Source organism: Oryx dammah, unplaced genomic scaffold (assembly GCF_014754425.2).
Source record: "Oryx dammah isolate SB20612 unplaced genomic scaffold, SCBI_Odam_1.1 HiC_scaffold_6, whole genome shotgun sequence".
NCBI classification, from domain to species: domain Eukaryota; kingdom Metazoa; phylum Chordata; class Mammalia; order Artiodactyla; family Bovidae; genus Oryx; species Oryx dammah.
In genome coordinates this window covers 31,544,922-31,571,557 of record NW_024070190.1, presented here as the reverse complement: position 1 = coordinate 31,571,557, position 26,636 = coordinate 31,544,922, and the positions used below count along the sequence as shown (strand labels likewise).

At 38.2% G+C, this 26,636-nt stretch overlaps 1 protein-coding gene across 7 annotated transcripts in view; it reads right to left on the bottom strand.

The window, feature by feature from the left end:
- ASCC1 (activating signal cointegrator 1 complex subunit 1) overlaps positions 1–26,636 on the bottom strand; it is a 107,234-nt gene that overhangs the window by 52,969 nt on the left and 27,629 nt on the right. For 5 of the 7 annotated variants that reach the window (XM_040242505.1, XM_040242506.1, XM_040242503.1 and 2 more), the window contains exons 6-7: positions 11,506–11,642; positions 1,101–1,220 (exon numbers count right to left, since the gene is read on the bottom strand). In XM_040242505.1, coding sequence (XP_040098439.1) covers positions 1,101–1,220; positions 11,506–11,642 — 257 coding nt within the window. The remainder of the gene's footprint in view (positions 1–1,100; positions 1,221–11,505; positions 11,643–26,636) is intronic. The other 2 variants (XM_040242509.1, XM_040242508.1) reach the window with 1 other exon arrangement.

The following is a 26,636-nucleotide window of genomic DNA, read 5'->3' as shown; positions in this document are numbered from 1 at the left end:
AATTCACTTTCATTGGAACTGAAAGAGGAGACAACTGAGATTATTAATTCAAATTGAGATAAGAGAAACTTTACAAGAGACCCTCCAGGAAAGCAATTTGGAGGCCTGCCTAGAGACATAGATTTTCTCTAGAGGATTTTTTGTTCAATGTGAGCTCTGTTTTATCCTGTCCCAGTGAAAAGGCCACACAAAAACAAACTTCTGATTCAAGATGGGCTTCTTTGCTCACCAAAGGCCTTGCATAGGCTAAAAAATAGCACTAACACTGAAAATGGCCCCAGAAATAGCATGGGTTGCAGACTGAGAATCTCTAATAGGGATTAAGGTGTGGTAATAACAACAAAAAAAAATTCGGAGAAGGCAATGGAACCCCACTCCAGTACTCTTGCCTGGAAAATCCCATGGACGGAGGAGCCTGGTAGGCTGCAGTCCATGGAGTCACGATAGTCGGACATGATTGAGTGACTTCACTTTCATTTTTCACTTTCCTGCACTGGAGAAGGAAATGACAACCCACTCCAGTGTTCTTGCCTGGAGAATCCCGGGGACGGCGGAGCCTGGTGGGCTGCCGTCTGTGGGGTCGCACAGAGTTGGATACGACTAAAGCGACTTAGCAGCAGCAGTAACAGAAATTAAAAGCAGCAACCATTTTTAATGTATGATGTTAGCAAGTGCCAAGCACTGATCTAGGAATTTCATATTAATTCAATCCTAATATTCCTATGTAATTTGTGTTACAACCCTGTTTTGCCCTTTTATTCATTAGATCTGCATTATATCACTTTTGAAACTACCATCCTAGTATGCCATTCTTCTGCCTATTATCCTAGAAAACATGAAGGCAGCACTGAGTTCCATAAAAACTAGATTGCTACTATCAATATCCACCTCCAAGTAATTCAATAATTACCAAACTAAAAGTCTGATACTTCTTCCAACAACAAATTCCTTTTGCAAAATATTAACTTACTATTTCAGAATAAGAAATACACTCCTTACAATAATAAGATCTGAAAGAAAAGGAATCAAAATTACCTGAACTTCCAGGAATGCTTTGAGACACCTCTTGATTAAAACAAAGGAATATTTCAGAAACATACCTGTTGGAGCCATCTTTCATATGGACTTTGGCATAAAGAACATCCACCATGCCAGGATCATCATTCATGTATTCTATCCCTGCCATCTCTACTTCCAGGGGTTTTCCCCCTGAAATGTCACTGCAAAGGAAAAAACATCACATTTTTATATCACATTTTTATAATTTTGTAAGCTAAGAGGGCTATTATATTTTGAAACATGGTAAATATACAGAGTCAAATGTTACAAAAATAAAGTTGTTGGGTTTTTTTAATTTAACTAACATGATTTAACTGTCCTTCTAATTTCAAACTGATACATGTTTAATGAACAAAAACTAGAACCACAAGTATTCCCAAAGTCACACCATATCTTTTCCAACATCAGTTTATTATTAACAGCATATCTAAGTAATTGTCTAATGAAAGGCCAAGTGATGACAGTTCTGACTGACAAAGACATTTACTGCACTGCCCACCTCTCCAGCTGTTAGGGAAATTAAAATGGAGGTGGTCTTGTTCAGGCTTCAGAAGTAGGTGAGAGGCCTCCAACCAACTTCTGACCTTGTCTGGGCCCTGCCTGGACTATGTGCCTGCTTGTGAACAGACCAATCATTACCAGTAAGTCAAGTGGCACTTTATATAAGAAAGGGAGTGGATCTTGGAATTTTTCAAGCCCCTGGAGGCCTGGCTAACCCCACTGGAGTCTAACGAAATTTGGTGACTCACAAGATGAAACAATCAGCATCATAAAAGTAAAACCACAGCTGCATTTTTGCACACAAACTGACGATGATACCAGTTTGTGGCCTGGGATTATAAATGGGAGCCCCCCAAACTGCAATGCAAAATCTCGCCCATGGAGTAGATGAATGGCCCAGGGCCCTTTTCCAATTGAGACTCCAGATAGCTGTTAATGAAGTATTTCCAAGAAGGGCTCAAGTCTGGGCATAGGTGTCAGCTCAATTTGGTGATGTATACTCTGCAACTTCTCTCTACTGTTTCTTTTTTCCCCCATGACTATATATTGAAATTAAGTTAAATAATCTTCTATTCAAAGTTACAATTGTTTATTTGTGTGTAATGAGTGGTTTGTTAATGAATCCTTCAAACCCAAAACAAAGCAAAACATTCGGCAAAACACCAGTTTTTACCTCATTATTTCTACAAATTGCAAACTATTTTATTCATGTAACAAGAGTGAAGGTGCAAATTGGTAACACATCTTTAAGAGCAATTTGGCAATATTTATAAAAAGTCTTCAAGAATAGAAACCCTTTGCCCAAGCAATTCAACTCGTTGCCTAAATAATCATAAATTCAGGCACATATCCAACCACAGCCAATAAAGTTCTTTTAGAAGAATTCCAACAGATAAATGAAGAAGTAAAACTAGAATCAGAATATCACCATTTTTCAACCCCTGATGAAATATTTAATCAGTTTCATTATTTGTACAAAGGATGGAAAGCGGAAGTGTTAGTCACTCAGTCATGTCGGACTCTTTGCGACCCCATGGACTGTAGCCCTCCAGACTCCTCTGTCCATGGGATTTTCCAATCAGGAATACTGGGATGGGTTACCATTTCCTTCTCCAGGGTATCTTCCCAAGTCAGGGATCTAACTCAAATCTCCTGCATTGCAAGCAGATTCTTTATCACCTGAGCTACCAGAGAAGCCACCAAGGATGGAGATAAGAAAAATTAAACATATACATTATATACATATATACACACATACACACACACACACATATATATGCTTGTACATATGTAAAATCTCTGAACTGATATAACACAAAGAAACTGCTAAAATCTGTTGCCTTTAGAGATCAGAGTGCTTGGTGGGATAGCAGTGGGAAGGAAACCCTTTACCACATATCCTTTGTACTTTAAAATTTTTTGAACCATGTAAATGTATTATTCAGTAAAAAGTTAAAATAAAAAAATACATGCAAAAGAAGCCAAATGTAAGAAGTATATATACTGCATACTGCACATACATGAAAAGCCGCAAAACATAAAAGTATATGTGCTTAATGATCCTATTTATATTAAAGAACAAGCACATTTAATCTATGATCATAGAAATCAGAACAGCAGTTACTTCTAGAAGAACTGAGTTTACTGGAAAAGAACATGAAGGAACATCCTAGGGTGATGGCAATATTCTACATGGTGATTTGGGTGAGGTTACATGGGTGTACACATTTATTAAAATTCATCAACTACACTTAAGATCCATGCATTTTACTGGAAGGAAAACACTGTAAAGAAAAAATACAATGAATACAAAAAAGTATGGGGACATATGCTCCAAAGTGCTGATTATCTTTAGGTAATTATCTTTAGGTAATAATACTACAAGGGACATCTTGTTTATCTACAATTTGGGGCTTTTATAAAGCTAACATGTATTGCTCTCCTGTTAAATAAAACCCACCATCTTGCTTTCTTCACAGACCCCTTAAACAGACTTATACTTCAACTGGTAAATAGTTGTGCCAACCCAAAATCCAGCTAAAAATCAGCTCACCACACAGCCTTCTCCAAGCCCTGTGAGGCCAAGGACTCCAGCACCTGCAACAGTGCCCTATGTAAAGTGAGTACTTCATAAATCTCTGATGATGTTCCACTATAAATGGAGAAGATGTTCTGGACAATTTTGTGATTATGGACACATGCCTATATTATCATTGAATAAAATGTGGTACTGGCTCAAAGACAACAGGATGTTAGGATAATTCCAAATAAAGAAAAACAAAAAAGTCTTACTGATATTTAATTGAGGCCCAGGGAGATTCTTAGGAATCCTAATGATAGACTCCCCTAAAACATTAAAGCCATTATTATTTCACAAGACCAGAATTTTTCTAAGAAACTAAATAACCCAACTATTTCAGACAGTCACTTGAATGAAAAAATAACAGCCTCAATCACTCTATAACCACCTCCAATAAATAAGTGGGATATTCAAAAACACAAGCCAAACTCTGAAATATCACCTGATTGAAGACTTTAGCTTCAATCAGTAGTACAGTGTATCTTCATTCCTAGTAATAGCCAAAGAATTCAATATGAAAGACTGCCATTCAATCCATTCAAGTGCAGTCAACAAAACTGCTTTCAGGGAAAAAAACAAAAGTTTAATACTAAGTATACATTCCTCTACATTTTTTTCAGCTCCAACTCTGCATAGTTAGACCACCAGAAAGCACCATACCATCGGTTTAGTTTCCCACTAAAAACTTGTACCAGGTTATACTTAACGTTACACCCTCAATTTCATGTCACACCCACATGAACAATGTTTTTTTTTTATCTTCTGCAAAACTCCCATTAAAGACATTGCTCATCATCATTCTTGGGTTCTTTAGGCTAAGATTTACACAAATTTTTCTTGGACTGAGAGCCAGAAAAGGATTCTCTCCCCTAAAATTGTTATGCTTCTTTTTATAAGATAAGAACCTTAATAACTGGTGTGTTTCTTTTTAGAATTTAGTTCAAGTATACTGACGCTTGAAAACAGCACTAAATTTTAATGTTCTAGCACAATTATTATCTTACCTCAGTTTCTAGATAGAATTTTCTTCCCATTCCATCTTTCTGGTTTCTAATCTGTCTGACTTTAACATTTCTTTTGTATATACGTCCTCACTCTGCTGCTAAGTCACTTCAGTCGTGTGCAACCCCATAGATGGTAGCCCACCAGGCTCCCCCATCCCTGAGATTCTCCAGGGAAGAACACTGGAGTGGGTTGCCATTTCCTTCTCCAATGCATGAAAGTTAAAGTGAAAGTGAAGTTGCTCAGTCGGGTCTGACTCTTCAAGACCCCATGGACTGCAGCCTACCAGGCTCTTCCACCTATGGGATTTCCCAGGCAAGAGTACTGGAGTGGGGTGCCATTGCGTCCTCACTCTAAACGACCTCAAACCCTCGAAATTAGACGGGGTACCAAAAACAAAACACTGGAAAAGGATCCAAAGGCTGCCTTACAAGTGGAAACAGAAACTCTGTCAACCTATCTCTAGGATTTATCAAGAGAGAGAATCAAAGAGCAGTAAAGAAAAACGCTGATAAGTGCTCTCTGTCCTGCTGACCAAACTATCCCACCTGGGACACCAGTGAGCACACTTCACAATGGAGACACATCCAAGGCAATAATTGGGAACATCTGCCCACGGGTATTTTTCCTTTTCTTCTCTCCTCATTCTCCTCCCTTTTTAACTTACTTGGTTTTACTTCAGGCCTACTGGGAACACTCAGGTATGAGTTGAGTGATACAGGAGCTAAGAAGAGCTGCATATTTGTCAAATTATATACTCAGAACCACTGCACTGTTTGTGTTTCACATCTCACAAAGAAAAGTCACAAGGGACACATTTGAGCATCAGTACTTACTGAACACTGTGAATAATTCATCTGAAATCTACACAGCTACATGAGCCTTAAGCTTAAGAACTGAAATCAAAATTCTATTTCTGGTCAAGTAACATCCCTTAAACTCAGTTATCACCCCCAAATTTGAAATAAATGTTCAACCACCCATTTCTTTAGAATATTTATATATCACTACAGTTTTAATTAAATTCCAATACAGCCACATTTATTTAATACCTCAATTTAAAAAGCCACCAAATTAAGCTACAGCATGTTACACGAAAAACTGAAGGCAGAAGAGGACAACAGAGGACCAGATGGTTAGATGGCATCACTGACTCAATGGACATGAGTTTGAGCAAGCTCCGAGAGATGGTGAAGGACAGGGAAGCCTGGTGTGCTTCAGTCCTTGGGGTTGCAAAGAGTAGGACATGACTGAGTGACTGAACAACCACAAATTCATTCCCAATGTTTTCCATTTTTATACTTTAATTTGAAATCTTTACATCATAAAAGGCTCAGGTTAGAAATGCCATTATTTACTGACATTTTTTCAAAGTATACCACGTGCAAAGATTGAGATCAAAAATCAAGAATAGTGAAGAAAAAGAAGGCAGATGATGCAATTTACACCAGGGCTTTGTTAGAAGGACTTGGGCTTCCCTGGTGGCTCAGACAGTAAAGCATCTATCTGCAATGCAGGAGACCAGGGTTCGATCCCTCGGTCGGGAAGATCCCCTGGAGAAGGAAATGGCAGCCCACTCCAGTACTCTTGCCTGGAAAATCCCATGGACGGAGAAGCCTGGTAGGCTACAGTCCATGGGGTCACAAAGAGTTGGACAGGACTGAGTGACTTCACTTTCACTTTTCTTTCTTTTAGGAAAATCAGGCATATCGAGACAAACAACCAATACTGATTATCGTCCCCCTAGCCAATCAGGTAAATTAATTTTGCACTATATACTTTTTAAACAAATGTATGTGGCAGAGAAGGTGAGAGAAGGCAGCTGGAAAGGCTTGCTTTACTTGCTGGTTTCAAATATTTTCAGCTTTTTGAAAAGAGCATCTTCAAAAAATTTTTGCCTGCACTGCAGATTTTTGGCAGGGTAATGTGTCCTATTTCAAAAGCTTTGCTGAGTTTGAAAAACTACAATTACTGTTTTCATCCCGTCATGTCAAAAATTCTTAGTAACTATTAAGGACGCTCTTCATTCCCTATGCACACCAACCCTGACATGCTTAAAGGGTTCAGATTTGGCATTTAGTCACAAAAGGCACCAACAGACATAAAAGGAAAGAACTCGGCTAAATCCTCACATAGCTCAGGATAAAGCTTCCATGATTAAAATCCTGTGACCTGATTTTCATAAAGTAAAAAAACAAATACTTTTTTACAAATATTTTATCTGCCTTTTCTTCTTAGCAGGATTATCCTAATGGCAGCCAAAAAATGCAGCTGCTTCCAGTTCTATTTAACAAAAAGTAATCTGGGAAGTTAAAGTATCAGAAGTATTTTACCTTAAACAAGGTAAAGTGGCTCTGCTTCATAAAGTAAAGCATAAAGTTTTATTTTATGCAAGGAAAACTATAAATATCTAAATAGAAACATCAAGTTATTTTGAATTTTAGGTAAGATAAGAGAGAAAATAGTTATTTCCATCACTGAGCAAACAACAAGACAAAGTATTCCGTGCTGTTTGAAATTCAGAAAGAACAGGTAGCTGCAAACCTGATCAGCTTATGATTTTGTTCAAGAAAAATATTTTGTCTTCAAAATAATTAATAGAAAAAATGAGAACTGGCTGACAGATAAATCTCTGTACTACAGTTTCATACACAACATCAGTTCAGTTCAGTGGCTCAGTCATGTCCGACTCTTTGCAACCCCATGGACTGAAGCACGCAAGACCTGACCTCCCTGTCCATTGCCAACTCCCTGAGTTCACTCAAACTCATGTCCATTGAGTCGGCGATGCCATCCAGCTATCTCATCCTCTGTCATGCCCTTCTCCTCCTGCCTTCAATCTTTCTCAGCATCAGGGTCTTTACAAATGAGTCAGTTCTTCGCATCAGGTGGCCAAAGTACTGGAATTTCAGCTTCAGCATCAGTCCTTCCAATGAATATTCAGGACTGATTTTCTTTAGGATGGACTGGTTGGATCTCCTTATATATACAACATAACTATAGAAAAAACTTAAATCATTTTACCTTGTTTTACCCAATGAATCAGGTAGCCCATTTCTACAAGACCATGTCAGAATAGGATGGGACCTATATTTTATGATCTCTGTTTGTTTCCAAGGCAAACCATTCAATATCACTGTAATCGAAGCCTATGCCCCAAGCAGTAACGCTGAAGAAGCTGAAGTTGAACCATTCTATGAAGACCTGCAAGACCTTTTAGAACTAACACCCCAAAAAGATGTCCTTTTCACTACAGGGGACTGGAATGCAAAAGTAGGAAGTCAAGAAACACCTGGAGTAACAGGCAAATTTGGCCTTGGAATGCGGAATGAAGCAGGGCAAAGACTAACAGAGTTTTGCCAAGAGAACACACTGCTCATAGCAAACACCCTCTTTCAACAACACAAGAGAAGACTCTACACATGGACATCACCAGATGGTCAACACTGAAATCAGATTGATTATATTCTTTGCAGCCAAAGATGGAGAAGCTCTATACAGTCAGCAAAAACAAGAGTGGGAGCTGACTGTGGCTCAGATCATGAACTCCTTATTGCCAAATTCAGACGTAAATTGAAGAAAGTAGGGAAAACCACGAGACCATTCAGGTATGACTTAAATCAAATCCTTTATGATTATACAATGGAAGTGAGAAATAGATTTAAGGGACTAGATTTGATAGACAGAGTGCCTGACAAACTATGGACCAAGGAGACAGGGATCAAGACCATCCCCATGGAAAAGAAATGTGAAAAAGCAAAATGGCTGTCTGAGGAAGCCTTACGAATAGCTGTGAAAAGAAGGGAAGCGAAAAGCAAAGGAGAAAAGGAAAGATATAAGCATCTGAATGCAGAGTTCCAAAGAATAGCAAGAAGAGATAAGAAAGCCTTCCTCACCGATCAATACAAAGAAATAGAGGAAAACAACAGAATGGGAAAGACTAGAGATCTCTTCAAGAAAATTAGAGATACCAAGGGAACATTTCATGCAAAGATGGGCTCAATAAAGGAGAGAAATGGTAGGGACCTAACAGAAGCAGAAGCCATTAAGAAGAGGTGGCAAGAATACACAGAAGAACTGTACAAAAATGATCTTCACGACCCAGATAATCACAATGGTGTGATCACTCACCTAGAGCCAGACATCCTGGAATGTGAAGTCAAGTGGGCCTTAGGAAGCATCACTACAAACAAAGCTAGTGGAGGTGATGGAATTCCAGTTGAGCTAGTTCAAATCCTGAAAGATGATGCTGTGAAAGTGCTGCATTCAATATGCCAGCAAATTTGGAAAACTCAGCAGTGGCCACAGGACTGGAAAAGGTCAGTTTTCATTCCAATCCCAAAGAAAGGCAATGCCAAAGAATGCTCAAACTACCACACAATTGCACTCATCTCACACGCTAGTAAAGTAATGCTCAAAATTCTCCAAGCCAGGCTTCAGCAGTACGTGAACCGTGAACTTCCAGATGTTCAAGCCGGTTTTAGAAAAGGCAGAGGAACCAGAGATCAAATTGCCAACATCCGCTGGATCATCAAAAAAGCAAGAGAGTTCCGGAAAAACATCTATTTCTGCTTTACTGACTATGCCAAAGCCTTTGACTGTGTGGATCACAATAAACTGGAAAATTCTGAAAGAGATGGGAATACCAGACCACCTGAAAGAGATGGGAATACCAGACCACCTGACCTGCCTCTTGAGAAACCTATATGCAGGTCAGGAAGCAACAGTTAGAATTGGATGTGGAACAACAGACTGGTTCCAAATAGGAAAAGGAGTACGTCAAGGCTGTATATTGTCACCCTGCTTATTTAACTTATATGTAGAGTACATCATGAGAAACACTGGGCTGAAAGAAGCACAAGCTGGAATCAAGATTGCCGGGAGAAATAGCAATAACCTCCAATATGCAGATGACACCCTTATGGCAGAAAGTGAAAAAGAAGTGAAGAGCCTCTTGATGAAAGTGAAAGAGGAGAGTGAAAAAGTTGGCTTAAAGCTCAACATTCAGAAAACGAAGATCATGGCATCTGGTCCCATCACTTCATGGCAGATAGATCGGGAAACAGTGGAAACAGTGTCAGACTTTATTTTTTGGGGCTCCAAAATCACTGCAGATGGTGACTGCAGCCATGAAATTAAAAGACGCTTACTCCTTGGAAGAAAAGTTATGACCAACCTAGACAGCATATTCAAAAGCAGAGACAGTACTTTACCAACAAAGGTCCATCTAGTCAAGGCTATGGTTTTTCCTGTGGTCATGTATGGACGTGAGAGTTGGACTGTGAAGAAAGCTGAGCTCCAAAGATTTGATGCTTTTGAACTGTGGTGTTGGAGAAGACTCTTCAGAGTCCCTTGGACTGCAAGGAGATCCAACCAGTCCATTCTGAAGGAGATCAACCCTGGGATTTCTTTGGAAGGAATGATGCTGAAGCTGGAACTCCAGTACTCTGGCCACCTCATGTGAAGAGCTGACTCACTGGATAAGACCCTGATGCTGGGAGGGATTGGGGGCAGGAGGAAAAGGGAACGACAGAGGATGAGATGTCTGGATGGCATCACCGACTGATGGACATGAGTTTGAGTAGCTTCCAGGAGTTGGTGATGGACAGGAAGGCTTGGCGTGCTGTGATTCATGGGGTCACAAAGAGTCAGACACGACTGAGTAACTGAACTGAACTGAACTGTATTTTATAACTGCATAAAAATAAAATTATTCAAGTGAGTCAATTTTCAAATTGCTCTTGTTCTGTATCAATCTTATGTGAAAAGAGTAAAGGAAGGGGTCAGTGGGGAGAGATGATCCTTTGAAACAGAGCTGTTACGTCAGATGTACATACAAGTTAAAATATTGCAGTAAAAAACAATAGGAAGTCAGCCATCAGCACAGCAATGTTCTCCCTGTCCAGACTGCTTGGATAGTTTTTGGTGTCCTTATTGACTCAAACAAAATTACCTGTTATTTGAAAAAAAAGAAAAAGTCTTCTGCATTTCTGGAATACAATGAAGACTCTCCTAGGGAATCATCTTAAAATGTCTGAGTAACTGTGGTAAACACAGTAAGAGCCCTCCAAAGATGCCCATGTTGTACTCTTTGGATTTGTAAATACACTAGTTCAAAGACAGCAAAGACGGTTTTGCAGATGTGATTAAGGCTAAGGAATTTGAGCTGGGGAGATTTTTCTGCATTACCTGCGGAGGTTCAATTAAATCACATGCATCCTTAAAAGCAGACAACCTGTACCTGCTATGGCCAGAGAGAGAGATGTGACAACAGACGGAGGGCCCAACAGATGCAATGTTGTTAGTGCTGAAGGAGGAGGAAGGGGGCTACTAGCCAAGGAATGTGGTGGCCTCTAAAAACAGGACTTCGAAGGCAAGCAAACAGATTCTCCCCTGCAGCCTCCAGAAAGGAACACAACCCTGACAGTAACTTGATAATAGCTCAGTGAATCCTGTATCAGACTTCTGCCCCACAGAACTATAGGATTATAAATTTGTGTTTTTTTAAGATACCAATCTTGCAGTAATATATTACAGCAGCACAGAAAACTAATACACTCATACACATAATGAAGAGAATTTCTTTTTTGACAAAGGAATGGGATGTCCTGATAAAGAATAAAAACTACTTAGTGAATTAGCAAAATTTAAGGTAGAGCCTTTCCATCCAAATTTGTAAATATATACTTTAAATCCACTTTAAACCTTTCACACAAGAAATCCAATGTTAAGTGTTACAAATGGGTCAGTCCATAACTCTTGTTCCCATGTCACCCAGTTCCCTAGGCCAAAAACAAGTCTATGATACCAGAACAAAAGGCCAGTACAGGACAGCCACCCTCCCCCTCCTTTGCATTACTCACTCAATGAATTCCTCTTTACACCGCTGTAGCGTCTCACATGTCTGCTGGATCTCTTGCTCACTCAAAAGCACCAACATCCCAATAGTTAGGTGAAGCTTTTTAGGATTCTGGAAAATGCTGCTGTCAACCCCATGATCCTGTTATCAAAGGGAGAAAAACAAGAAACTCAGCCCATACAAAACTAAATGGCAGGACAGAACTGAGCAGAAAGAAAGAAACTCACACATCCATGACCAACTGACTTTTCAACCAGGGTGCCAGGACAATTTAGTGGGAAAAGAAGAGTCTCTTCAACCAATGATACAGGGACAACTGAATACCTACATGCAAAAGAACGAAGGTGAACCCATACCTCATACTACGTACAAAACCTATATCGGAATGGATCAATGATATAGGAGCCAAAAACCACATAATCACACTGCTGCTGCTGCTAAGTCGCTTCAGTCGTGTCTGACTCTGTGCGACCCCAGAGACGGCAGCCCACCAGGCTCCTCCATCCATGGGATTTTCCAGGCAAGGGTACTGGAGTGGGTTGCCATTGCCTTCTCCCCACAAAACTCCTAGAAGACAGGAAAATCTTCATGACCCCTTGGATTTGGCAACGGATTCTTAAATATGACACCAGTAGTATGGCAACAAAAGAAAAATTTGGTAAATCAAACGTCATACTTTAAAACTTTTGTGTATCAAAGGAGTATCAAGAAAGTAAAAAAGACAACCTAAAGAATGGGAGAAATATTTCTAAACTGTATACCTGATAAGGGTCATACAGTATGCATAATATATAAAGAACACTTACATAGCTCAACAACTAAAAGACAACTCAATTTAAAAAATGGAAAAAGGACTTGAGTAGACATTTCTTCAAAGAAGAAATACAAATGGCTAACGACTACACGAAGATGTTTGTGTCTTCAGCCATTAAGGGAAATGCAAGTCAAAACCACAATGAGGTGCCATTTCACACCCATCATGCTGGTTATAATCGAAAGAGTGGAAAACAACAAGTGCTGGCAAGGATGTGTATCAAGGGTGTGGGATTCCCTTTAGGGGTGATAAAAACATTTGAAATATTACAGAATGCTGGTTGCACAATACAGCTAATGTGCAAAATGCCACTGAATCATTCATTTTAAAATGGTTAATTTTATGTTAAATGAATTTCACTTCAATAAAGTAGTATTTTTTAAAATATGAACTGGTAGCCTGACAAAATGGTATGTCCAGGAAAAACGGAACGCTACCTAATTATAGATTCTAATAATCTTTTGTTCCTCATCGGCTTTTAATTAGTTCAGAGCAACTGGGCCTCTTATGGCCTTACCCAAAGATAATATACTCTTTATAAAAGACAGTTTTTATCTTAGCAGACACTGCAGTATTTATAGGTAAAATATTGTGTTAAGAACAAACTGTCCCCAAGCAAAGACAGATGAAAAATGAATTCAGAGAAATATCTAGACACTGGAGTTGCCACATCAAATATGGTCATCCTTTTCTGGCATCATCATTCCTTGCACTTAAAACTTTTATCTCTGAAAGCAGAAAAAGTAAATGTATTTATGAACCCCACTGCCACTTTTAAAAAGACATAAAATTCACTTAGCATACAACTAACCATTTTAGGATGACAATCGAGCTGTATTTAGTATATTCACAATGTTGTACAACTGCCAGCTCTTTTTAGTTTCAAAACTTTTTCAGCACTCCATAAAAACACTTCATACTTTATATTTAATAATCACTCTATTATTTCTCATCGCTTATCCTCTGGTAACTTCTAGTTTGCTTCTTATCTCTTTGGAGTTTGGTACTCTGGACATGGCAAATAAAATAAATCATACTACATACAACCTTTGCATCTTGCTACTTTCACTTAGCATGCTTTCAAACTTCATTCAAGTTGAAGCATATATCAGTACTTCATTTCTTTTAATGGCTGGATAATATTCCAGTGTATGCATATAACACAATTTGATTATCCATTTAACTCTTGATGGCCATTAGGGTTGATTCCATCTTTTGGCTAGTATTACGAATAATGCTGCTTTAAAAAAACATTTGTGATCACTGATGAACATAGATGCAAAAATCCTTAACAAAATTCTAGCAATCAGAATCCAACAACACATTAAGATCATACGTCATGACCAAGTGAGCTTTATCCCAGGGACACACGGATTCTTCAATATCCACAAATCAATCAATGTAATACACCACATTAACAAATTGAAAAATAAAAGCCATATGATTATCTCAATAGATACAGAGAAAGCCTTTGACAAAATTCAACATCCATTTATGATAAAAACCCTCCAGAAAGCAGGAATAGAAAGAACATACCTCAACATAATAAAAGCTATGTATGACAAACCCACAGCAAACATCCTCAGTGGTGAAAAATTGAAAGCATTTGCCCTAAAGTCAAGAACAAGACAAGGATGCCCACTCTCACCACTACTATTCAACATAGTTTGGAAGTTTTGGCCACAGCAATCAGAGTAGAAAAAGAAACAAAGGGAATCCAAATTGGAAAAGAAGTAAAACTCTCACTGTTTGCAGATGACATGATTCACTACATAGAAAACCCTAAAGACTCCACCAGAAAATTACTAGAGCTAATCAATGAATATAGTAAAGTTGCAGGATATAAAATCAACACACAGAAATCACTTGCATTCCTATACACTAATAATGAGAAAATAGAGAAATTAAGGAAACACTTCCATTCACCATTGCAACAAAAAGAATAAAATACTTAGGAATATATCTACCTAAAGAAACAAAGTGAAGTGAAGTGTAGTCGCTCAGTCGTGTCCCACTCTTTGCAACCCCATGGACTGTAGCCTACCAGGCTTCTCTGTCCATGGGATTCTCCAGGCAAGAATACTAGAGTGGGTTGCCATTTCCTTCTCCAGGGGAATCTTTCCGACCCAGGGATCGAAACCAGGCCTCCCGCATTGGAGGCAGACGCTTTAACTCTGAGTCACCAGGGAAGATCAAAAAAAGAAACAAAAGACTTATATAAAGACAACTATAAAACACTGGTGAAAGAAATCAAAGAGGACACTAATAGATGGAGAAATATACTGTGTTCATGGATCAAAAGAATCAATATAGTGAAAATGAGTATACTACCCATAGCAATCTATAGATTCAATGGAATCCCTGTATCAAGCTACCGACAGTATTTTTCACAGAGCTAGAACAAATAATTTCACAATTTGTATGGAAATACAGAAAACCTCAAACAGCCAAAGCAATCTTGAGACAGAAGCATGGAACTGGAGGAATCAACCTGCCTGACTTCAGGCTCTACTACAAAGCCACAGTCATCAAGACATTATGGTACTGGCACAAAGAAATATAGATCAATGGAACAAAATAGAAAGCCCAGAGATAAACCCATGCACCTATGGACACCTTATCTTTGACAAAGGAGGCAAGAATATACAATGGAGAAAAGACAATCTCTTTAACAAGTGGTACTGGGAAAACTGGTCAACCACTTGTAAAAGAATGAAACCAGAACACTTTCTAACACCATACACAAAAATAAACTCAAAATGGATTAAAGATCTAAATGTAAGACCAGAAACAATAAAACTCCTAGAGGAGAACATAGGCAAAATACTCTCTGACATAAATCATAGCAGGATCCTCTATGACCCACCTCCCAGAGTAACGGAAATAATAGCAAAAATAAACAAATGGGACATAATTAAAATTAAAAGCTTCTGCACAACAAAGGAAACTATAAACAAGGTGAAAAGACAGCCTTCAGAATGGGAGAAAATAATAGCAAATGAAGCAACTGACAAAGAATTAATCTCCAAAATACACAAGCAACTCCTACAACTCAATTCCAGAAAAATAAAGGACCCAATCAAAAAATGGGCCAAAGAACTAAAAAGGCATTTCTCCAAAGAAGACATACAGATGGCTAACAAACACATGAAAAGATGCTCAACATCACTCATTATCAGAGAAATGCAAATCAAAACCACAATGAGGTACCATTTCACGCCAGTCAGAATGGCTGCTATCCAAAAGTCTACAAGCAGTAAATGCTGGAGAGGGTGTGGAGAAAAGGGAACCCTCTTACACTGTTGGTGGGAATGCAAACTAGTACAGCCACTATGGAGAACAGTGTGGAGATTCCTTAAAAAACTGGAAATAGAACTGCCATATGACCCAGCAATCCCACTGCTGGGCATACACACCAAGGAAACCAGAATTGAAAGAGACACATGTACCCCAATGTTCATCGCAGCACTGGTTATGACATGGAAGCAACCTAGATGTCCATCAGCAGATGAAAGGATAAGAAAGCTGTGGTACATACACACAATGGAGTTATTACTCAGCCATTAAAAAGAGTACATTTGAATCAGTTCTAATGAGGTGGATGAAACTGGAGCCTGTTATACAGACTGAAGTGAGCCAGAAAGAAAAACACAAATACAGTATAATAATGCATATATATGGAATTTAGAAAGATGGTAATGATAACCCTGTATGCGAGATAGCAAAAGGGACACAGATGTATAGAACAGTCTTTCAGACTCTGTGGGAGAGGGCAAGGGTGGGATGATTTGGGAGAATGGCATTGAAACATGTATAATATCATATGTGAAACAAATTGCCAGTCCAGGTTCAATGCATGATACAGGGTGCTCGGGGCTGGTGCACTGGGATGACCCAGAGGGATGGGATGGGGAGGGAGGTTCAGGATGGGGAACACATGTACACCCGTGGCAGATTCATGTCAATGTATGGCAAAACCAATACAATATTGTTAAGTAATTAGCTTCCAATTAAATAAGTTTATATTAAAAAGAAAACATTTGTGTACAAGTTTCATGTTGACATGGGCTTCCCTGGTGGCTTAGACGGCAAAGTATCTGCCTGCAATGTGGGAGACCCGGGTTCGATTCCTGGGTCGGGAAGATCCCCTGGAGAAGGAAATGGCAAGCCGCTCCAGCACTCTTGCCTGGAAAACTCCATGGATGAAGGAGCCTGATAGGCTACAGTCCATGGGGTCGCAAAGAGTTGGACATGACTGAGTGACTTCACTTCACTTCACTTCATGTTGACATGCATTTTAATTCTTTGGGATATACACTAAGGAGTGGAATTGCTGGGTCCTATGGTAACTCTATGTTTAACTTATTGAGGAATTACCAAACTGTTCACCACAGGAACGGAACAATTTTACATTCCAAGTAGCAATGTATGAGGGTTCCTATTTCTCTACACCTTCACCAATACTTAATATTTTCCTTTTTAAATTTCATTATAGTCATCCTAGTAGGTATAAAATGGTATTGCATTTACTATAAGGTGGTTTTGATCTGCTTTTCACTATTGACCAATGATGCCGAACATCTTCTTATGTCCCTGTTGGACATTTGTACATCTCCTTTGCCCATTTTCTGTCTTTTTATTGCTGAGTTATAAGGATTCTTTATATATTCTGATACTAGTCCCCTATAAAATCATGTATCCCTTTTGAAGGTAATTAGGTCTCAACTTTCATTAAACTCATTTTGCAAATGAAGTCAAGAAAAAAAAATTGAGCATTTTCTCCTCCAACAGGAACAAACAGGAATTCTACCTCTGAATTTCAAGTTCGTATCCCATAATCTGAATCTGTGCTAGTAAATCAGCCTAAAGGCAGAAGAATATATTTATCAAATGCAGATAGTCTTATATCCCAATTCTTGGTTTGTCAAACACTAATTTTGTCTTGGCAAGAGGAATTAATAGAGTATTCATTTTCTAAGTGTTAACAGAGCTTGACCTATTTTTATATCTGATGAAGAGTTTTATGATTCTACACATCAACTCAAATTACCTCATTTAATAAAAGTGATTTTAAGGAACAATTAACTTCAAAAGTGTTGAGGAAGACTAAGCGCAATGCTTATCAAACCCTAGCTGGTGTAACTCACAGCAGAAGCTGTCATTTTAGAAAGGCAAGCAAAGTCCCCCAAATGATGCCAATATGCACAACCCTATCACAAACCAGAATTGATCCCCTAGTAATAAGATCTAATATTTTCTAAGCCCTTTACTCTGCCCTAAGCATTTCTTACAAACTTTATATAGACAAATATCTTGTGAGCAAAGTAGCAGTATTCACTGTTCACAGATGAGGAAAACTGAGGCAAAGAGAAATAAAGCCACTAACCCAAAGAAACACTGGTAGGAAGCAATGAAGCTAAAATTCAAACCCAGGTAGTCAGGTCCCAAAGCCTACACTTTTGATCAATATTACACCGCCTCTCCAGTAACAGTTGCCCTGAAAAAGCTGGAACAATGTGGCTATCACCCAGAGGCAAGGCCTTACACATTTCAATAAAACTCACACAATAAATAGGTCTGATCACCAGACTAGTCCTGAAAATAAGGCAAATCTCATAATTCCATGAAAAGAAAGGTAGTTTTAATACTCACCTTTTCTGAGATATGAGCAACAAAAGCATAATTCATAAAGGAAGAAAAAAAAGGATTAACTGAACTTGATCAAAGTTAAAAATTGTGCTTCAAAAGACAAATTAGGAAAGTAAGAAGAGTAGCCACAGAGAAAAAAAAATTATTTGGGAGAAAAATATTTGCAAATCACATATCTGATAAATATAATTTTTTAAAGTTTTAAAAAATTCAGTAATAAAATGGATATACCATCCAACTTAAATTCAGTAATAAAATGGATATACCATCCAACTTAAAAAGGAGCAAAGTATCCATATAATTCACCAAAGAAGATATACTAATGGCTAGTAAACATATGCAAAGTGAACATCATTAGTCTATCAAAACCAAAATGAGATACCACTTCACATTCACTAGAATGAATATAATCAAAAAGACAGACAATAACAAGTGTTGGTGAGGATGTGGAGAAACTAAACTGCACATTGCTGGGAGGGTGTAAAATGATGCAGCCATTTTGGAAAAGTTTGGCAGTTCCTCAAAAAGTTAAACATGAAGGTTCAATACAACCCAGACATTTCACTCCTAGGACTTTACTCGAGAGAAACGAAAGCCTGAGTCCACATACAGACTTGTAAGTGAACATCACAGCAATATTATTTATAAAGGCCAAAAAATGGAAATAATCCAAATGTTTATTAACTGACGAGTGGATAAACAAAATTTAGTATAGAAATTCAATGAAATACTATCGGGCAACAGTAATAATATGAATAAACCAAAAAAACAATAGCTAAGTAAAAAAGCCAGATGCGAACACTACATATTATATGATTCCATTTATATGAAATACCCAGAAAAGGCAGATCTATAGAGACTGAAAGACAGATGGTTGTCTGGGATTAGGCATAAGGGATCTTTTTAGAGTGACAGAAATGTTCTAAAAGTACATTTAGATTATGGTAATGATTGTACAACTCTGTAAATTTACTAAAAATGACTGAACCATAGACTTGAAAGGGGTGGGGTTTTGGTATGTAAACTGTACTTCAATAAAGCTGTTAAATATAAAAATGTATATGTCTTTTCTTTTTAAGAACATCTTAGCAATCCTGAAATGTTTTCTCCTATAACTCAATTATCATGGAATATTTTATTTGACCCTCTGATCAACTCTTAGTTGACCCTCTGGATTTGATGACTTCCCAAAGGTCTTTCAACATATGTTAAGAATACCAAGTACATACAAAAATCTTTGTGGAAGGTAAGGTATTATCTCAAATAACTGAAGCAAGTATCATTTCTGTTAATAAATCATATTAGGGCAACTGGATAGCCACTTAGAAAAAGAATAAAATTATATGTAGTCACTGCACCAGACACAAGAATAAACTTCAAATTAAAGACTGAAATGTAAATAAACTATACAAGTAAAAAAAATGAGTAAATTCTTCTTTAACCTGAATGCAGAAAAAGATTTTCAAACTAAGACTAGAAATCCAGATGTAGTAAGAGATAAGACAAATAAATTTGATTATTTAAAAAGAGAAAACTTTTATACGGCAGAATATATAAGCAAGTCAAAAGACAAACAATACACTAGAAGAAAATATTTACAATATATATCACAGATAAAGGGTTAATATCTCTAATATATAAAGAACTTTTAAAAACCAAAGAAAAATGACTAAAATACTACTGCTATTAAGCAATGGACAAAAGACATAAACAAGACACTTCACAAAAATAAAAATGACTCAAACATGGGAAGATGTACATTGTTGTTCAAAAGAATTCCAATTCTCAGGAAACATATACTGAGGTATTAGTGTAAAGGGCCGTGACATATGCAATGCACTTTACAGAAGTTCAGAAAGAATGAAAAAAGAGAAAGAGAGAATGATAAAGTAAAATACTAACAACAAGCAAATCTGAGTAAAGGGTACTATTCTCAGTCTTACAACTTTTCCGCGAGTTTAAAATTATCAGTATCCCATCGCTACTGTAACAAATTACCACAAACTTAGAGGTTTGAAAGTGAAAATCACTCAGTTGTGTTCAACTCTTTTCGACCCCATGGACTATACAGTCAGTCCATGGAATTCTCCAGGCCAGAATACTGGAGTGGGTAGCCTATCCCTTCTCCAGCAGACCTTCCCAACCTAGGAATCGAACCAGGGTCTCCTGCATCACAGGCAGATTCTTTACCAACTGAGCTATCAGGGAAGCCCACTTAGAGGCTTAAAAACAATACAAATGTATTATGTTACTATCTGGAAAAAAGAAGCTCAAGAACCTTTTTCCCTTACCTTATTCTCTGGTAGCCTACCACTCCAGTCAATTTGAATTGACTGGCCACAAAAAATGCCAAATACTGGGAAGCCAAACATAGATAATGCAAAAGAGCAAGAAAAGGAACAGATGGGATACCTAAAGGCCACATAATCTGAAGTCTCTGGGGGAATTCTGAGTCACAGGAGTTCCAACAGTCTTCAACTATACTGGAGATTATATAATGCATACGCAACCCTACCAGACAATCTTTTAATAAATGAAGAAACGCCCTAAATTTTACCCTGCCTAGCAATGCCATCTACCAAGAAAAGCTCTTCTCTTATTGAATTATCTAAATTTAATGTGGAACCAAACAGTCTTCAAGGCAATGGCATAAATCTCTAGAGTCACTGTTTTTCTTTGCTTGGAATACATCATATTCCTACCCGCAAGCCTCTTCACTGAAATGAATAAAGGCCAACAACAAATTCTTTACTCCAGGGGCTTAATTACACTGGGCCCTGCTCCAAGTTCACCATTACTCAGAGCTGGAACTATTTTACTTCATTAGGTTGGCCACCCAGGCTGGCGCCTGAAAATTCTAATGGTGGTGACCTTCCACCCAGCAAGCAGAAGCAAAGGGTGAAGTAACAGGAATTCCCTAGCGCAGTTCTACCTCGACTGGGGGTGGAGGGCATATTCTTTACGGCTAAGCCACATCTATGAGCCTCAGTTTCTTTATTTGTTAAATAAGACCTCATCTAAGGAAAAAAATACATGCAAAAGCTACCTCCATAGAAAGCTTGTGTGCAGGCCTAAGCCCAAATTCAGAGTTCAACGTCAAGCTGTAACTCAGCGTACGTGCGTGCTAAGTTGGTTCAGTCACGTCCCACTCTTTGTGACTCTATGGACTGTAGCCCACCAAATTCCTCTGTCCATGGCATTTTCCATGCAAGAACACTGGAGTGGGTTGCCATGCCCTCCTCCAAGGGAATCTTCCCAATCCAAGTATCGAACCCACATCTCTTATGCCTCCTGCATTGGCAGATGGATTCTTTACCAATTGTGCCACCTGGGAAGCCCATAGCTCCATGATTTACTAGCAATCACCACACAGTCACAGGCTCTTCACTGATCTCACTTTTAATCCAGCCCTCAGGCTCCAGGGGGGCAGAACTGCTGGCAGTCCTATCAGAATGAACAATTAATGAGGAATAGTGAAATCTAACAATTGCCACACTTGGGGAAAAGGCCAAGAGAGAGAAGTATGGATTTTAGCTCAAGTGTTTTTTTTTTTCCCCTTAAAGCCCTAATAAGTCTGCAGGACAGCAATGGAGATGGGATGGGATGAATGGAGAGGGTGGGATGAATTGAGAGAGCAGCATTGAAATATATACATTACCTAATCACATGTAAAATAGATAGCCAGAGGAAATTTGCTGTAGGATGCTCTGCGACAACCTAGAGGGGTGGGATGGGGTGGCAGGTGGGAAGGAGGTTCAAGAGGGAGAGGACATATGTATACCTTTGTCAGATTTATGTTGATGTAAGGCAGAAACCAACACAACATTGTAAAGCAGTTATCGTCCAATTAAAAATAAATTAATAAAAATAAAACAAAAAGCCCCAATAAGAATTCAAACTGATCTGTTGAGGTTGGAATGTAACTTAGATATATCTGCCAGAGCTCTCAGCTGCAGAAAGGAAGCCTCTCAGATTCAGATCCCAAAGGTCATGCTCAATTACATGAGTTAAGAATGCCTATGAATATGACCCAAATATGTGGCACAAAACCTAATTTACAGCATACTGCCTTGACAGTACATGCTGAGAGGCACAGACAAAAAAGTAATCCTCCAATTATATTCACATATATCATCTTCCAGGAACTCCAGGTATAACAGAGATTTGGGATTTAGCTACAAGTCTTGTAACCTGGAATACAGGGTCTCAGGTTCTAATTTCAATGCAGTCATAAACCAGCTATGATCAGGCACCATCTCACCTCTCTAGACCTTGGTCTCCTTCTCTGTAAGATAAGGGAGATGGCCTAGTTTACTTCTAACTCAAAGGTCCCATATAGATTTTTTACATGCTCTCACAAAACCTATAAATAAGTACAAAACAGGTATTTGTGAGGTGTCCACCAATTCACTTCCTGATATTCTATGCAAAGAAAAAAAGGGAATTAGTATGGAAGCCTTCTCCTCCTGTGCTCATTGTATTTTCTTTTTTTATGGCCAAATCCCAGAAAATCACTCCTGGGTAAATTATATAAACCTCATTCACATAGGAAAGTTATTCATATAGGCAAAAAGTTATTCATATATTCATAAAAAAGAGCATTTGGTTTTGCAACCAGATAGGCCTAGGGTCAAATTCTATTTCTGTTACTTATCAATATTACCTGAGGTGAGTTAGTCATTGCTCTGAAACTCAATTTCATCATCTCTAAAACAGACAACAAGGGTTGTGCTGAACCCTCTAGAACACAGTAGTATGTAGTAAGTACAGGTTTTACCCCTTCTTGCTTCTTATGTGACTATGCAACACTCTAAATGCCATCTTTACTCTTCCTTCTAAAGCACGGCCAAGAGCTAATCAGGCTCTGCTGAGTCATATCTATTCTTTAAGAATGTTCACAAAAGCTGACTTTGATTTGAGAGTCTCTATACATTATGTTGTTATGTTGGATAAACTTAAAAACAGGGTTTGACTCTTCTCTCTTATAAATTCTATTCAGACATAATTACAGGAAAGAAGAGAGGCTCTTAAAAACAAAGAGCAAATATTCAAGGATCAGCTTTTACAGTGACCAGAAAAAAATGAATGTTCTCACTTATTGTTTAAATATCTTCACCCATTAAAAAGGAGCAATGGGTATCTCCCCTTTACTAAAGGATATCTCTCTCTTAAGTAGATAAGCACAATGAGTACTCAAACCTACTTTTCTAAAAGTTTAACTAGTTCCTCCATAAGTTACTTGTAACTACCAGCTGGCAATCCACCTACCAACCTACATTTATTCCCAAAGACAACGATCACTTCAACAGTAGTGGTGAGTTAATGGTAAACCTCCTATTCAGGTTAGACTCTCCTACATGGTAACCTGTACTATTATTACAACAGCAAAAGTCTTCCTTCAAGACTGTTCAAGTGTCGCCTCCCTTATTAAGCCTTTTCCAAACACTGGACAATCTCTCCTCTGGGCACCCACTGTACTTCCCTCTAACAGCACTTAACTCTCAGTACTGTAACTCCTTCTACAAGAACACTATTTTCCCCCTAGAATATGGGATCCATATTGAAGTAAAGGTAAATATCCAAGGTAAAGTCCATTGTTAGTATAAAATATATAGTCTGGCCAATAATGGATGTTTAAAAAATAGTTAACGAATGAATAAAAGATAAACACAACCACCATCTCCATCCAAATGGTGCACCATATGAATCTTATTATTATAACATCTCCTTTTCTGACTCTCTTACCTAACAAAAGGCCTCAGGCATTCACAACTTTTATTACAATCAAAGACGACTACAGACACACCTTCTTTAATTGTGCTTCGCTTTACTGTGCTTCACAGATATGTTTTTTACAAATTGAGGTTTTGTAGCAACTCTGAGTGGAGCAAGACTATTGGCACCCTTTTTCAAACAACATTATTTTTAATCAAGATATATATGCTTTTAGACACCAAACCGGGAAACCAAAAAAATTCATGTAACTCACTTTATTATAATATTCACTTTATTGCGGTGGTCTGGAACCAAACTTGCAATATCTCCAAGGTATGCCTGTTATCTGTCTTCGTTCTAAATTAGGTCACAAGATAATTATAAATCCTGCAGCTAGCTCCCTTTACACATGAAAAATCCTAAATTATACACTAAAGCTTTTATATATAAATTTTCTTCTTCAGTGAATAATACTAAATGGAAAAAAATTATCCTAACTTGGGGAGAGGATATGAACCCCAGATCCAAGAGCCATTTCTGCCTAGTGTCAGCCTTCAGACGATAATATGAGCAGAATGATGTAGTTTCTGGTCTATAACCTATCAGGTTCTCCACGCAGCCGAAAAAGTCCCCTGTTGCTTCAGACATATCTATAAGCTTTCAGAATGCTCCACCGAACACAGTTTTGAATTACTGTTTTTCATTACTGATGTGCTTTCTACTAGACCCTGCTGTGAGATAAAATGGAATTATAGCAGCATTACTAGCTATAGTTAGATTGAGAGATATACAGGGTTTTAATATATTATGCTTCTTGAACTTGCAGACAAGACATCTTTGAATCTTAATGCAAGATAGCAAACAGTGAAAAAGTGCAGTTCATCTGCAGATCACATAGACGAAAAATACCTTGCTGATGTCTGTGAGTAGCTAAATCCTACATTAAATACTCAGGCTTAGGGAGCTAAAGCACAAGGATGATGATGATAATGTCTGTAGTCAAACAACATTTCTTATATAATTGATCAGCAGAAAAGAAGATTATTTCAGGAAACGTTATTCTAAAAGGTAAATACAGGGTTTCCTTAAGAGAGTCAAGGGTGAGATCAAGGACAAGCATACTACCAAATAAAGAAAGAAAAGGGGCCCATATTTTAAGGAAGAAAAGAATTCTAGGAAGGGTGAGGGAAGGGAAGGATGAAACCCAAGAGTAGAAAAGTCATCCGCTGAATCAAAAATGTGACCTTCACCACAATGTTTTAAAATGAACATTAATAGCTATGATAGGCAGAATTCTAAGAATGACCCTCAAAGACCCTTAACCTCATAGAATCCACTTTGACTGTGGACAAAACCTGTGAATGTGATATCACTGCTATGATTATACTATATTATATGGCACAGCTGACCTTAATATAGGCAGATTATCCCAGTAAGCCTGATCTATACACATGAGCTCTTTAAAAGGCAGAGTATTCTCTAGCTGGTGGCACAAGTCAGAGATGTGAAGCACAAAAAGGATATGACAGAAACAAGAACGGCCACATGTCAAGGAAACAGGGACTTCAGACCTATAGCCACAAGGAACTGAAATCTGACAACAATGTGAATGAACCTGGAAGTGGATTCTCCTCCAGGGCCTCCAGGTAAGAGATCAGTCTGGCCAATACCTTGATTTTGGCCTTGTGAGACTCTATGCAGAGAATCCCATAGAGTCCACCAGGTCTTCTGATCTACAAAACTACTACAATATTGTGAAATGATAAATGAGTGTGGTTTTAAGCTGCTAAGACTGTGGTAATTTATTACATAGCAGTAGAAACCTAATATAGTAGAGCAAGATTTAAATGTAAACTAATAAATTCCTTTTTCAACATTACCTATATTCCTATTGTACCTCAGCGATCCCCAAAGAACTTCACATACTTGGCACAGCTACAAAGAAGGATGAATTCACCTTCTCAAGGAAAGAAAAAAATTAATAATATGAATGAATTTTTAAAAAGATAAAGAATCTCACCTCCTTCAGTCCCGATTCAGGAGTGAAGATGGATAACCCTAATGAACAGAAGTCCTTGTTTTTAACATCTGATCTACATAACTTTTTTTAACTATTAGGGAACAGAATATGATTTGGAGTTGAAAAACCCAAGCACAACTGGGAAGACCCTGTGGAGCTTTTCCGAATGCTCAGTGAATGTGTCCGTTGCTCAGTCATGTCCGACTCTTTGTGAACTCATGGATTACAGTCCATCAAGCTCCTCTGTCCATGGAATGAATTCACCAGGCAAGAATACTGGAGTGAGTAGTCATTCCCTTCTCCAGGGGATCTTCCTGACCCAGGGATCAAATCCAGTTCTCCTGCATTGTGGGCAGATTTTTTTACCGCAGGAGCCACCAGGGAAGCCCATACTGGGCAAATTACTACCTAACTCTAGTCAAGGTTGGGCCCAAGAAAATCTTGCTGAAAGACTGATGCAAGTGGTTACAGATAAGCAAAAGATCTTCAATTTAAACAGTTTTTGGAGGCTTTTTGGTTACGGTTTTGTTTTTAGCCATGATGTGCAGCATGTGAGATCCTAGTTTCCCAACCAGGGATTGAACCTGTGCCTCTTGCACTGGGAGCACAGAGTCTTAACCACTGGATCACCAGGAAAGACCCTAAACAGTTTTTTTTTTCCATTCAAATAATTTTCCACAGTGACTCCAAGAACCAATTTCATCTATCTGTTCTATTGGACTGTATAAACTGCAGCCGTTACTAGGACCTACACAACTTTGCATCATCTATCCTGCTTAGCATGACGGACCTACTAGCTGTGGTACCTTGAGAAAATTATCATCTCTAAACTTCAGTTTCTTAATAAGTAAAATGGAAAAGCAATATCTAACTCAAAGGGAAACACTGATGATGACACAAAATAAGCAAAGGAGGCATTTAGAACACTGTCTAGCAT